Genomic DNA, 15,350 nt, shown 5'->3' on the forward strand with positions numbered 1-15,350 from the left:
GTGAATCAAAAATACTAGAAAAATGCATAGCACCTAGAATTTAAAGGGTTTCACCAGGTTTTGTTCATCCTGATCAGACAGGTTTTTTACATGGACGATACATTGGAGATAATATACGACTAGTAGAAATAATAGAACATCATGAAACATCTAAGAAGCCAGGCCTGGTATTTATGGCGGATTTTGAAAAGGCATTTGATAAAGTAAGACTGGGTTTTATTTATAAATGCCTGGATTTTTTAAATTTCGGTGATTCTCTTATAAAATGGGTAAAAATAATGTATAGCAGCCCCAGGTGTAAAATAGTAAATATCGGCTACTTCTCAGAGTTTTTAATTGTCAAGAGGAGTTTAACAAGGGTGTCCGCTGTCACCATATCTATTCGTTATGGCCATCGAAATGCTAGCTATTAAAATCAGATCCAACAACAACAACATTAGAGGATTAGAAATCCAAGGCTTAAAAACAAAGGTGCCGATGACTCAAGTTTTATATTAAGTCCACAAGCTAGATACCTGCAATGTCTCATTGAAGATCTAGATAACTTTTCTGTGCTCTCTGGACTAAAACCTAATTATGATAAGTGTACAATATTACGTATTGGATCTTTAAAAAATACAACTTTAACATTACCCTGCAGTTTACCTATAAAATGGGCTGATGGTGAAGTCGACATACTTGGTATTCATATCACAAAAGATGTAAATAAGCTCTCCACAATGAATTTCAATAGAAAACTTGTAAAAATAGACATGATCCTGCAACCATGGAGAGGTAAATACCTGTCTATTTATGGAAAAATTGCCCTGATTAACTCCTTAGTCATATCTCAGTCTACTCACTTACTTATGGTGCTGCCTACTCCTGATTATTCATTTTTCAAATCATATGAGCTAAATATATTTCACTTTGTCTGGGACGCTAAACCAGACAAAATAAAGCGTGCCTATCTATATAATGAATATGAATTGGGTGGGTTGAGATTATTAAATATAAAAGCACTTAAACCTCTCTCTAAAAGCTTCACTTATTCAAAAGTTTTACTTCAACCCTAAATGGTTCTCAAGTAGATTACTAAGAAAAGCTCATCCATTGTTTAAAAATGGCCTTTTTGCAGATTGCCATGTCTCATTTTCGATTAATTAAAAATTATACGTTTTTTCAAAGTATCACTCTTTTTCAAACAAGCATTGCAGAGCTGGCAACAATTTCATCCCCCTGAAAAGATAGAACAAATATTACAACAAATATTATAGCTGAACTCAAATGCGCTGGTTGATAAAATACTTGTATTTATGGGAAAGATGTTTGAAAAGGGTATTTTGCACTTATTGTAAATTGGAATGGTAGAGTTATGTCCTTCATGGAGTTATCACAATTGTACGGGAAGGTCTGCTCAATCCAAGAGTACAACCAATTGATTACAGCATTACCCCAAAAATGGAGGAGGCAGGTGGCAGCGGGAGGAGGTAGGGAACTGGTCTGTATGCAATATATAAAGGATCAAATCTGGCAGAGGAATAAAAATTGCATAAATAGGAAAGTATACCAGTTTCATTTGAGGACCAGGATGTTAACAACTGTGCCATACACATTGCAAAATAGTTGGGAAGAGATTTTTGATGTACCTATTCCATGGTACAGGGTGTATGAGTTGATATATAAAACAACGCAATATTCAAGACTTTGTGCTTTTCAGCTAAAATGATTATATAGACTTCTTGCCACCAACAAAATGTTGAAAATTTGGGGCATAAAATCATCGAAGCTCTGCAGATTTTGTTGTGAGGATACAGAATCAATAGACCATTTATTTTGGTATTGCCCTCAGGTACCCTGTTTCTCGTCTCAGGTTCAGGAATGGCTGAAAATGCATAGCATTGATCTAAAATTGACCCTAGAAATAGTACTGTTAGGAGATCTGGAGAGACCGAGTCAGTAAATTACTAATATACTAATGCTAATATACTAATACATAAAAATATTTATATTCAACTCTCAATCTGTGGATCCTATTCAATTAGATGGATTGAAATTGTAAGTTAAACATCACAGCATAGTTGAAAGATATGTGTTGCGTAGAAACCCGAAGAGGGTGGCCAGCAGAGATACAGTTGAAGTCGGACGTTTATATACACCTTAGCAAAATATATTTAAACTCAGTTTTTCACTGTCTTACATCAGTTAGGATCACCACTTCATTTCAAAAATGTGAAATGTCAGAATAATAGCAGAGAGAAGGATTTATTTCAGCTTTAATTTCTTTCATCACATTCCCAGTGGGTCAGAAGTTTACATACACTCAATTAGTATTTGGTAGCATTGCCTTTAAATTGTTTAACTTGGGTCCAACATTTTGGGTAGCCACAAGCTTCCCACAATAAGTTGGGTGAATTTTGGCCCATTCCTCCTGACAGAGCTGGTTTGAGTCAGGTGTGTAGGCCTCCTTGCTTGCACACACTTTTTCAGTTCTGCCCACAAATTTTCTATAGGTGTGAGGTCAGGGCTTTGTGATGGCCACTCCAATACCTTGACTTTGTTGTCCTTAAGCCATTTTGCCACAACTTTGGAAGTATGCTTGTGGTCATTGTCCATTTGAAAGACACATGTGCGACCAAGCGTTAACTTCCTGACTGATGTCTTGAGATGTTTCTTCAATATATCCACATCATTTTCCTCTCTCATGATGCCATCTATTTCGTGTGATACACCAGTCCCTCCTGCAGCAAAGCACCCCCACAACATGATGCTGCCACCCCCGTGCTCCACGGTTGGGATGGTGTTCTTTCGGCTTGCAAGCCTCCCCCTTTTTCCTCCAAACATAACGATGGTCATTATGGCCAAACAGTTCTATTTTTGTCTCATCAGACCAGAGGACATTTCTCCAAAAAGTATGATCTTTGTCCCCATGTGCAGTTGCAAACCATAGTCTGGCTTTTTTATGGCGGTTTTGGAGCAGTGGCTTCTTCCTTGCTGAGTGGCCTTTCAGGTTATGTCGATATAGGACTCGTTTTACTGTGGATATAGATCCTTTTGTACCTGTTTCCTCCAGCATCTTCACAAGGTCCTTTGCTGTTGTTCTGGGATTGATTTGCACTTTTCATTACTAAAGTACGTTCAACTCTAGGAGACAGAAGGCGTCTCCTTCCTGGGCGGTTTGACAGCTGCGTGGTCCCATGGTGTTTATCTTCTTATGGGCAGGTGGGATGGTAGCGTCCCAACTGGCCAACATCCGGTGAAATTGCAGAGCGCGAAATTCAAAAATACTAAATTCAAATATTTAACAATCTTGAAAATATATGTTATATATAAAAATAAAGCTTAACTTCTTGTTAATCCAGCCGCTGTGTCAGATTTCAAAAAGGCTTTACGGCGAAAGCACACCATGAGATTTTCTGAGGACAGCGCCCCGCATACAAACACATGAAAATCATTTTTCAACCAGGCAGGTGCGACACAAAAGTCAGAAATAGCGATATAATTAATGACTTACCTTTGAAGATCTTCTTCTAATGGCACTCCAAAATGTCCCAGAAACATCACAAATGGTCCTTTTGTTCAATAATGTCCTTCTTTATGTCCCAAAAATTTCAATTTATTTGGCGCGTTTGATTCAGAAATACACCGGTTTCAACTCGCCCAACATGCCTACAAAGTATCTAATAAGTTACCTGTAAACTTGGTCCAAACATTTCAAACAATGTTCCTAATCCAACCTCAGGTACCCTAAAACGTAAATAATCGATACAATTTTAAGACGGAATAAACTGTTTATAATACCGGATAAAATCAACGTTGAGCGTGCTCCTGTTCACGCGCACCAAAACAGTAGAGTTCACCTGGAGTGACACTTACAATGAATAGGACTACTTCTTAATTTCTCAAAGAAAAACATAGAACAATTTCTAAAGACTGTTGACATCTAGTGGAAGCCATAGGAACTGCAACCAGTTTCCTAATAATAAGGGTATCGCATAGAAATCCATTGGAAAATCCAATGACCTAAATCTTTTTCTCCCCTGGATGGTTTCTACTCAGGGTTTTGCCTGCCAAATCAGTTCTGTTATACTCACAGACATTATTTTAACAGTTTTAGAAACTTTAGAGTGTTTTCTATCCACATCTAACCATTATATGCATATCCTAGCTTCTGGGCCTGAGTAACAGGCAGTTTACTTTGGGCACGCTTTTCATCCGGATGTCAAAATACTGCCCCCTACCCAAGAGAGTACTTGCGTACTATTCTTTGTACAGATGAACATCGTACCTTCAGGCGTTTGTAAATTGCTCCCAAGGATGAACCAGATTTGTGGAGGTCTCCAAATGTTTTTCTGAGGTCTTGGCTGATTTCTCTTGATTTTCCCATGATGTCAAGCAAAGAGGCACTGAGTTTGAAGGTAGGCCTTGAAATACATCCACAGGTACACCTCCAATTGACTCAAATTATGTCAATTAGCCTATCAGAAGCTTCTAAAGCCATGACATAATTTTCTGGAATTTTCCAAGCTATTTAAAGGCACAGTCAACTTAGTGTATGTAAACTTCTGACCCACTGGAATTATGATTCAGTGAATTATAAATGAAATAATCAGTCTGTAAACAATTGTTGTAAAAATGAATTGTGTCATGCACAAAGTAGATGTCCTAACCGACTTGCCAAAACTATAGTTTGTTAACAAGAGATTTGTGGAGTGGTTGAAACATTTGTTCTAATGTCTCTAACCTAAGTGTATGTAAACTTCCGACTTCAACTGTAGATGGGATGAGCTGAGGGTTGGGATGTGGAATTGGAGACAGGGGCAGTGTTGTTACAGCTAATGCCGGTTTGCCTGAGGCTGATGCCGTGCAGATGTTTGTACACATTTATATACACACACTATCATTCAAATAAACCCATACAAGAACACACACACATACATGTAATAGTGCCAGAACACACACACATACATGTAATAGTGCCAGAACACACACACATACATGTAATAGTGCCAGACATGCACACTAACATATACTGTACATTTGGCATTGCTGTTATGATTTTAGTCGTCCTTGATGTCCTTATTTAAAAAAAAATATTATTATTATTATTTTTTGCTTTTGTTGTTTGCTGTTTTCTTCTGTCTTTTTATTTTTTCTCTTTAGTTCAGTCTCTTGGTTGTTGGTGCATTGTGGGGTTCTTGAGGTGGGGAATGGAATTATTATTATTTATTTATTTCTTCTTGGGGGGGCTGTGAGAGTGGTCTCGAATGTTTGAGGGGCAGCTATTGGGGAACTGGGGGGGGGGGGGGTCTTGGAGGGTTCTGGTTCACGTTTTTTGGCCTGGTGGGAGATCTGTCAACGTGTCCTTGAGCAGGGCATTGACCCTGGATGCTTCTGTGTGTCACTCTGAATGGGAGTCTGTTGGATGTATGGTGTAGTTGTTGAGCGTCTTCACTGCAACAACATTGTATGTTTCGGATATTCAATAAAATTATAATAATTAAAAAAATTATAATAAAATAAAAAATCCTTAGTCATGTGGACATGAGGAACTTGAAGCTCTCCACCCGCTCCACAACAAACCCACCGATCTGGATGGGGGCGTGCTCATCCCGCCGTTTCCTGTAGTCCACTATCAGCTCCTTTGTCTTGCTGAAGTTGAGGGAAAGGTTGTTGTCCTGGCACCACACTGCCAGGTCTCTGATCTCCTCCCTATAGGCTGTCTTATCGTTGTCGGTGATCAGACCTACCACCATTGTGTCGTCAGCAAACTTAATGATGGTGTTGATGTGAGCCATGACCAGCCTTTAAAAGCATTTCATGGCTACATACAGTGGGGAGAACAAGTATTTGATACACTGCTGATTTTGCAGGTTTTCCTACTTACAAAGCATGTAGAGGTCTGTAATTTTTATCATAGGTACACTTCAACTGTGAGAGACGGAATCTAAAACAAAAATCCAGAAAATCACATTGTATGATTTTTAAATAATTAATTTGCATTTTATTGCATGACATAAGTATTTGATCACCTACCAACCAGTAAGAATTCCGGCTCTCACAGACCTGTTAGTTTTTCTTTAAGAAGCCCTCCTGTTCTCCACTCATTACCTGTATTAACTGCACCTGTTTGAACTCGTTACCTGTATAAAAGACACCTGTCCACACACTCAATCAAACAGATTCCAACCTCTCCACAATGGCCAAGACCAGAGAGCTGTGTAAGGACATCAGGGATAAAATTGTAGACCTGCACAAGGCTGGGATGGGCTACAGGACAATAGGCAAGCAGCTTGGTGAGAAGGAAACAACTGTTGGCGCAATTATTAGAAAATGGAAGAAGTTCAAGATGACGGTCAATCACCCTCGGTCTGGGGCTCCATGCAAGATTTCACCTCGTGGGGCATCAATGATCATGAGGAAGGTGAGGGATCAGCCCAGAACTACACGGCAGGACCTGGTCAATGACCTGAAGAGAGCTGGGACCACAGTCTCAAAGAAAACCATTAGTAACACACTACGCCGTCATGGATTAAAATCCTGCAGCGCACGCAAGGTCCCCCTGCTTAAGCCAGTGCATGTCCAGGCCTGTCTGAAGTTTGCCAATGACCATCTGGATGATCCAGAGGAGGAATGGGAGAAGGTCATGTGGTCTGATGAGACAAAAATAGAGCTTTTTGGTCTAACTCCACTCGCCGTGTTTGGAGGAAGAAGAAGTATGAGTACAACCCCAAGAACACCATCCCAACCGTGAAGCATGGAGGTGGAAACATCATTCTTTGGGGATGCTTTTCTGCAAAGGGGACAGGACGACTGAACCGTATTGAGGGGAGGATGGATGGGGCCATGTATCGCGAGATCTTGGCCAACAACCTCCTTCCCTCAGTAAGAGCATTGAAGATGGGTCGTGGCTGGGTCTTCCAGCATGACAACGACACGAAGCACACAGCCATGGCAACTAAGGAGTGGCTCCGTAAGAAGCATCTCAAGGTCCTGGAGTGGCCTAGCCAGTCTCCAGACCTGAACCCAATAGGAAATCTTTGGAGGGAGCTGAAACTCCGTATTGCCCAGCGACAGCCCCGAAACCTGAAGGATCTGGAGAAGATCTGTAGGGAGGAGTGGGCCAAAATCCCTGCTGCAGTGTGTGCAAACCTAGTCAAGAACTACAGGAAACGTATGATCTCTGTAATTGCAAACAAAGGTTTCTGTACCAAATATTAAGTTCTGCTTTTCTGATGTATCAAATACTTATGTCATGCAATAAAATGCAAATTAATTACTTAAAAATCATACAATGTGATTTTCTGGATTTTTGTTTTAGATTCCGTCTCTCATAGTTGAAGTGTACCTATGATAAAAATTACAGACCTCTACATGCTTTGTAAGTAGGAAAACCTGCAAAATCGGCAGTGTATCAAATACTTGTTCTCCCCACTGTATGTGAGTGCTACGGGGCGATAGTCATTTAGACAGGGTACCTTACCTTCTTGGGCACAGGGACTATGGTAGTCTGCTTGAAACGTTTGGTATTTTAATTTTTATATTTTATTAGGAACCCCATTGGCTATTGGAAAAGCAGCAGCTACTCTTCCTGGGGTCCACACAAAACATGAAACATGACATAATACAGAACATCAATAGACAAGATCAGCACGAGGACAGAACTATATAAAACATTTTTAAATGCACACGTAGCCTACATATCAACGCATACACACAACTATCTCGGTCAAATAGGGGAGAGTCGTTGTGCCGTGAGGTGTTGCTTTATCTGTTTTTTGAAACCAGGTTTGCTGTTTATTTGAGCAATATGAGATGGAAGGAAGTTCCATGCATTAAGGGCTCTATATAATACTGTACGCTTTCTTGAATTTGTTCTAGATTTGTGCACTGTGAAAAGACCCCTGGTGGCATGTCTGGTGGGATAAGTGTGTGTAAGTTGACTATGCAGACAATTTGGGATTTCCAACACATTCATGTTTCTTATATTAATGTTTCTTACGCCATGTTCAAACATGTACTGTAGGTATTACAGACTGGGATCAGGGAGAGGTGGAAAATGTCAGTGAAGAAGCTGATCCAATGAAATGTTATTGGTCATATACAAGTGTTTAGCAGATGCTACTGCGGGTGTAGTGAAATGCTTGTGCTTCTAGCTCCGACAGTGCAGTAATTTCTAACATTTATATCTAACAGTTTTACAACTTATACCCAAAATAAACGTAAATCTAAGTAAGGAATGGATTAAGAATAATATACAGTGGGGCAAAAAAGTATTTAGTCAGCCACCAATTGTGCAAGTTCTCCCACTTAAAAAGATGAGAGAGGCCTGTAATTTTCATCATAGGTACACTTCAACTATGACAGACAAAATGAGAAAAGAAAATCCAGAAAATCACATTGTAGGATTTTTTATGAATTTATTTGCAAATTATGGTGGAAAATAAGTATTTGGTCAATAACAAAAGTTTATCTCAATACTTTATTATATACCCTTTGTTGGCAATGACAGAGGTCAAACGTTTTCTGTAAGTCTTCACAAGGTTTTCACACACTGTTGCTGGTATTTTGGCCCATTCCTCCATGCAGATCTCCTCTAGAGCAGTGATGTTTTGGGGCTGTTGCTGGGCAACACGGACTTTCAACTCCCTCCAAAGATTTTCTATGGGGTTGAGATCTGGAGACTGGCTAGGCCACTCCAGGACCTTGAAATGCTTCTTACGAAGCCACTCCTTCGTTGCCCGGGCGGTGTGTTTGGGATCATTTTCATGCTGAAAGACCCAGCCACGTTTCATCTTGCCCTTGCTGATGGAAGGAGGTTTTCACTCAAAATCTCATGATACATGGCCCCATTCATTCTTTCCTTTACACGGATCAGTCGTCCTGGTCCCTTTGCAGAAAAACAGCCCCAAAGCATGATGTTTCCACCCCCATGCTTCACAGTAGGTATGGTGTTCTTTGGATGCAACTCAGCATTCTTTGTCCTCCAAACACGACGAGTTGAGTTTTTACCAAAAAGTTATATTTTGGTTTCATCTGACCATATGACATTCTCCCAATCTTCTTCTGGATCATCCAAATGCTCTCTAGCAAACTTCAGACGGGCCTGGACATGTACTAGCTTAAGCAGGGGGACACGTCTGGCACTGCAGGATTTGAGTCCCTGGCGGCGTAGTGTGTTACTGATGGTAGGCTTTGTTACTTTGGTCCCAGCTCTCTGCAGGTCATTCACTAGGTCCCCCCGTGTGGTTCTGGGATTTTTGCTCACCGTTCTTGTGATCATTTTGACCCCACGGGGTGAGATCTTGCGTGGAGCCCCAGATCGAGGGAGATTATCAGTGGTCTTGTATGTCTTCCATTTCCTAATAATTGCTCCCACAGTTGATTTCTTCAAACCAAGCTGCTTACCTATTGCAGATTCAGTCTTCCCAGCCTGGTGCAGGTCTACAATTTTGTTTCTGGTGTCCTTTGACAGCTCTTTGGTCTTGGCCATAGTGGAGTTTGGAGTGTGACTGTTTGAGGTTGTGGACAGGTGTCTTTTATACTGATAACAAGTTCAAACAGGTGCCATTAATACAGGTAACGAGTGGAGGACAGAAGAGCCTCTTAAAGAAGAAGTTACAGGTCTGTGAGAGCCAGAAATCTTGCTTGTTTGTTATTGACCAAATACTTATTTTCCACCATAATTTGCAAATAAAGTATTTAAAAATCCTACAATGTGATTTTCTGGAATTTTTTTTCTCATTTTGTCTGTCATAGTTAAAGTGTACCTATGATGAAAATGACAGGCCTCTCTCATCTTTTTAAGTGGGAGAACTTGCACAATTGGTGGCTGACTAAATACTTTTTTACCCCACTGTACATATATGCCAGAGCAGCATTGGACTGAGATACAGTGGCATAGTAATAGAGTACAGTATATACATATGAGAATGGGTGATGCACTATTTACAAACAATTAAAGTCACTAAGATACCGTATAATAGTATAGAGTACATTTTATACATATGAGATGAGTAATGCAAGATACGGAGACATTATTAGAGTGGCTTGTGTTTCATTTCCATAAAGTGTCCAGTGATTCCTAATCTATGTGCTGGAGATGGCTATTTAGCAGTCTGATGGCCTTGAGATAGAAGCTGTTTTTCAATCTCTCGGTCCCAGCTTTGATGCACCTGTACTGACCTCGCCTTCTGGATAATAGCGGGGTGAACAGGCAGTGGCTCGAGTGGTTGATGTCCTTGATCAGCGCATGCTCTGAGTACGCATCCTGGTAATCCGTCTGGCCCTGCGGCCTTGTGAATGTTAACCTATTTAAAGGTCTTACTCATATCGGCTACGAAGAGCGAGATCACACAATCGTCGGAACAGCTAGTGATCTCATGCATGATTCAGTGTTTGCCTCGAAGTGAGCATAGGCATTTAGCTTGTCTGGTAGGCTCGCGTCACTGGGCAGCTCGCAGCTGTAATCCGTGGTAGTTTGCAAGCCATGCCACATCCGACGAGAATCAGAGCCGGCGTAGTAGGATTTAATCTTAGTCCTGTATTGACGCTTTGCCTGTTTTGATGTCTCGTCGTAGCGCGATTTCTTATAAGTGTCCAGATTAGTGTCCCGCTCCTTGAAAGAGGCAGCTCTAGCCTTTAGTTCAGTGCAGATGTTGCCGGTAATCCAAGGCTTGTGGTTGGTCTATGTACTGTCCTGTAACTTAGCATCTGCTTTATCGGTCTATTTCCGTATTGAGAGCTTCACTGGTTCGTCCTGTTTGAGTTTTTACCCGAGGTTGCCGCCCGGTCTAGACGATGCATATAGAAACACGCGAGATATACATTATTATCCACTGCAGCACCATCTTTTAATTTGGAGTTGAGAGAAGAAATTGCAGTTTTAAAGCAAATGTTCCTGCAATTCTACACATTTTGCCATGACTTACACCATGTTCATATGATATGAGTGAGAGTGACGAACAAAATCAATGTGGCCCCCCGGAGGTCGGGGCTCCTGTGCCAGTGCCTTGCCTTCCGATCAGTAATTCGGTCATGCAATCTATAAAATGTTAGCTGACATGGGCTAATTGACTGCCTTTCAGTGACTGACATACCAATAGGAAAACTGCTGATTTACTACCAAATTTCGAAATTGCACATTGTATATTCTACTATCCGAACTAACAGTGAGTTGAGACCCTGACTGACTTACTTATGCCTAGAAATAGCACTGAGTAAGTGATTTAAGATGCTCTGGAGTGCCTTGTTTTCAGTCAGTGTATGGATCTGTAAGCAATCTTTATAGCTTGCTGACCCCTGGTTTGCTCCTTTGCCGTTTGTTTCAATGCAAATGCTATTGAAAAGATGTAGGGATGCACGTTGCCCCAAAGACCTATGGAAATGCAGTCATGCATTAATGTTAAATCCACATTCTCAGTATAAAGGGCAAGCTTCATCCTAAGGCTAGGGACTAGCTAACTGAATGCTATACTACACTGTTCAGAAGATTTCTCAGAATATTGAGGGCAACATGACTTTTGTATAGCAAGCAGTGACATGGTGAGTATAGTGTACACCATGACAGAATATATTGATATTATTTATGTTTGTTCATTTCCTGAAAGGTCAGAGATAGAATCTCTCTTTTACCAGAGAGAGTACAAAACACCCCTTTCTTCCCCTTTCTTTCCTTTTGATTTTTTTTTTTTTTCCAGAGACAGCAAACAGAAAGATGGCCATCTAATGTGCCTGTGTGGTCTGAGTGCCTATATTCACTGCCCTCCTCTACATTTACACTTTCTCTCTCTTCTCTCTCTCCTTTCTCTCTTTTTTCAATGCCCCCCCCCCCCCCCCCCCCATCTCTTTTACCAGAGAGGGCACACTGAAGGCTGGTGACCGTGTGCTGAGCATAGGCGGGATGCCCTTAAACCGAGAGAAGCATGCTGACGCTCTGACTATGCTGATGCAGTGTAGCCAGGAAGCCCTGTTCCTGATTGAGTATGATGTCTCCCTCATGGGTGAGCACACACACGCCTGGCGGAGGGGGAATATGTGAGAATACGGCAGGCCGGGCAACATCGCTCTGAGGGTAAATAATGTGTCAGTTCCACAAGAATATATTAGGGTGTTGTCTGCGCAAGACGCAACCCCAGGATTCACACGGCTCCAAAAACACTGAGTAGGAATGGTATAGCAGGTACATACATACAATCGATAAATATACTTTAATAATTCCAATATAGAAGTCTACTCTATATTGTATGGAAGTATACAGACAAACAATCCGGAGGTTTAGGGTGATTTAAAAATATATATAAATTTTGCAGGTTGCGTCTGATACTTTTATTCTTCTTAATTAAGTTAAAAAGCAAACGGAGATCTAGGCTTTCATATAGCCGAATTAGTCCTAATTAACACGAGTGCTTTCTGAGACAGACAGACAGACGTTCTTGCTTTAGAGCGAGCCCCTCAGAAGGATACAGAATGTTGAGGACAGAGATTGCATCCGGTTGGTGAGGTCAAATGTTAAATAGCCCTTCAGTCTGTTCTCCTCCAATATGAAAATGATTTTACTACCTTCATCTGGCAAGCAGCACACGCCCCTCAGTACAGCTTTAAGTCAGTGACAGTCATGCCTGGGTTAGTCAGCCCGGGTCTCGGACACTCCTCTGGTACGATGACACTTCCCAGGCACGATGACACTCCCCAGGCAGGACAAGGTTGTATGTAAGTCCCATACAAGGTCTCAGACAAGCGGATGTTTCCGTTGCGCTGCAAGCCCCTAGCTCTGTCGATTCTCTGTATCACTGGATAGGTTGTCTCATATGTCATCAGCTGAGACAGATTGACCTCTGTACTGCCATAGTTGAGTGTTAAGTGAGGTGGGTTGAGGTGAAAGGGAACATCCTTGTTTCAAATATAGTTGGAGAAACCAAATACCCTCTGAAGTAATATAATGGGCTCTTCAGTTTAGAGAGAGGAGATAATGAAGAGTGTGGTGGTTCATTTCTTTACTATCAAATGAGGAGAGACAAACTTATCACAAAAGTCAGAGTTATACTTAAACTAAATCTTTAATCACTTATTAATAAGGGAGCAGGTCAATGCAACGCACACATACAAAGTGAATTGATTGATTGCTCTACGATAATGATGGCTGGTCAACAATTCGCGCTCAGATGATTCGTTGAGAGCCCCGAGACAACAGTACAAAGGTATTTTATAGCCAAGATACACCCCTTTCAACCTACATGACGAACAACAGATGTATAGAATGGGTCACAAGGTTAAGATTTGTATGAAAGGCACCTATAATTCATAGCAGACAGTATCTGCTGTGTCAACAGTTTTCATTGTGTACAGTAGAGACCAGTGTCTGGCCCCCCCAACTCCATACTGGAGCCATGTCTCCCTGGTACGATATAGAACAGAAACATTAACTCATGCTCTGGAATGCTCTTTAGGTTATATCACCCAGAAGACATTGTAAATCTCCTGCCAGTGTTATTTCCCAGAGGCCCATCCTCAGTAGAACACACACACACAATAGTTATACGAATCCTCTATTCATTTGCATAAAACAACCATTTGATGCAATACAACTATTATAACATCATCTTGTATTTTTCCACCATAAGAGAAAGTAAATGTGTATCAAATCAAACTTTATTTGTCACATGCGCCGAATACAACATGTGTAGACTTTGCCATTTAATGCTTACTTACAAGCCCTTAACCAACAGTGCAGCTCAAGAAGAGTTAAGAAAATATTTACCAAGTAGACTAAAATAAAATGTGTAATAAAAAGTAACACAATAAGAATAACGAGGCTATATACAAGGGGCACCGGTACCGAGTCATTGTGCGGGGGTACAGGTTAGTTGAGGTAATTTGTACATGTAGGTGGGGGTGAAGAAAAAAAAGGAGGGGAGTAGTGTGTGTCAATGTAAATTGGCCGGTGGCGATTTTATTATTTGTTCAGCAGTCTTATGACTTGGGGGTAGAAGCTGTTGAGGAGCCTTTTAGTCCTAGACTTGGCGCTCCGGTACCATTTGCCGCGCGGTAGTAGAGAGAACAGTCTATAACTTGGGTGACTGGAGTCTCTGACAATTTTAAGGGCTTTCCTCTGACACCGCCTATAGTGTAGGTCCTGGATGGCAGGAAGCTTGGCCACAGTGATGTACTGGGCATTTCGCACTACCCTCTTTAGTGCCTTACCGATGCTGAGCAGTTGCCATACCAGGCAGTGATGCAACTGGTCAGGATGCTCTTGATTGTGCAGCTGTAGAACATTTTGAAGATCTGGGGACCCATGCCAAATCTTTTCAGTCTCTTGAGGGGGAAAAGGTTTTGTCGTACCCTCCTCCCGACTGTCTTGGTATGTTTGGACCATGATAATGTGAACACCAAGGAACTTGAAACTCTCGACCCACTCTACTACAGCCCGTCCATGTTAATGAGGGCCTGTTCGGCCCGCCTTTTCCTGTAATCCACGATCAGCTCCATTGTCTTGCTCACATTTCCAATATGTCCTAAGTACTCAGACACGGATTTCATCACTTTGTACTGTAGCAACCTTAACCCAACACCAAGCGACCTCGTCAATTCGCTACAGTACTATGGATGTTCCCCCTTGATGTTGTGTATGTCTGTGTCTCTCAGAGTCAGTGCAGCAGGCCTCTGGCCCCCTACTGGTGGAGATAGTGAACTGTCCTGCAGCCAGACTGGGTGTCAGCCTAGCTACTGCTGTGTACAAGAACAAACAGGTCATCGTCATCGACAAGATCAAACAAGCCAGTGTGGTGGAAAGGTGAGGCAAGCCACCTGTCACAAACAATGTCTCACTTTTTACTTGAGTACCAAAGAGACCATACTGTATTTTGCATGAAAATTGTGTAGCTTTAGAATAAATGTGATAAGCTTTTCTCCTTTCAAATCCCTCTCTGTCTGTCCCTTTCTTACCCCTTCTTTCTCTCAGGTGTGGGGCATTGCATATAGGTGATCTCATCCTGTCTATAGATGGGACCAGCACTGAGCACTGTTCAGTGATGGAGGCCACACAGCTATTGGCCCAAACCTCTGACATTGTCAAATTGGAGATCCTTCCAGCCAATCAGAGCAGACTTCCCGTGAGACCCCAAGACACAGGTCAGTCTATCAGAGGACTTGAGCCATTTCCCAACACTCTCCAAGGCGTCCGCTCCTGCCCTCCTCACAGGACTTTGTTTATGTAATGTTTAGGTAGTTTTCTATGTACAGTGGCTTTAGTACCCCTTAACTTATTCCATATCTTGTTGTTATAGAATGACTTCAAAATGGAGTAGATTTTTTTCTCACATCTACACAATACCCCATAATGACAAAGTGAAAACATGATTTTAGATATT

The 15,350-nt window shown here is 41.5% G+C and overlaps 1 protein-coding gene across 6 annotated transcripts in view; it reads left to right on the forward strand.

The window, feature by feature from the left end:
* LOC139556911 (glutamate receptor-interacting protein 2-like) overlaps positions 1-15,350 on the forward strand; it is a 59,154-nt gene that overhangs the window by 19,354 nt on the left and 24,450 nt on the right. For all 6 annotated transcript variants that reach the window (XM_071371033.1, XM_071371034.1, XM_071371038.1 and 3 more), the window contains 3 exons: positions 11,836-11,981; positions 14,626-14,773; positions 14,942-15,111. In XM_071371033.1, coding sequence (XP_071227134.1) covers positions 11,836-11,981; positions 14,626-14,773; positions 14,942-15,111 — 464 coding nt within the window. The remainder of the gene's footprint in view (positions 1-11,835; positions 11,982-14,625; positions 14,774-14,941; positions 15,112-15,350) is intronic.

The sequence above is a fragment of the Salvelinus alpinus genome, chromosome 28 (assembly GCF_045679555.1).
Source record: "Salvelinus alpinus chromosome 28, SLU_Salpinus.1, whole genome shotgun sequence".
In the NCBI taxonomy this organism is placed as follows: domain Eukaryota; kingdom Metazoa; phylum Chordata; class Actinopteri; order Salmoniformes; family Salmonidae; genus Salvelinus; species Salvelinus alpinus.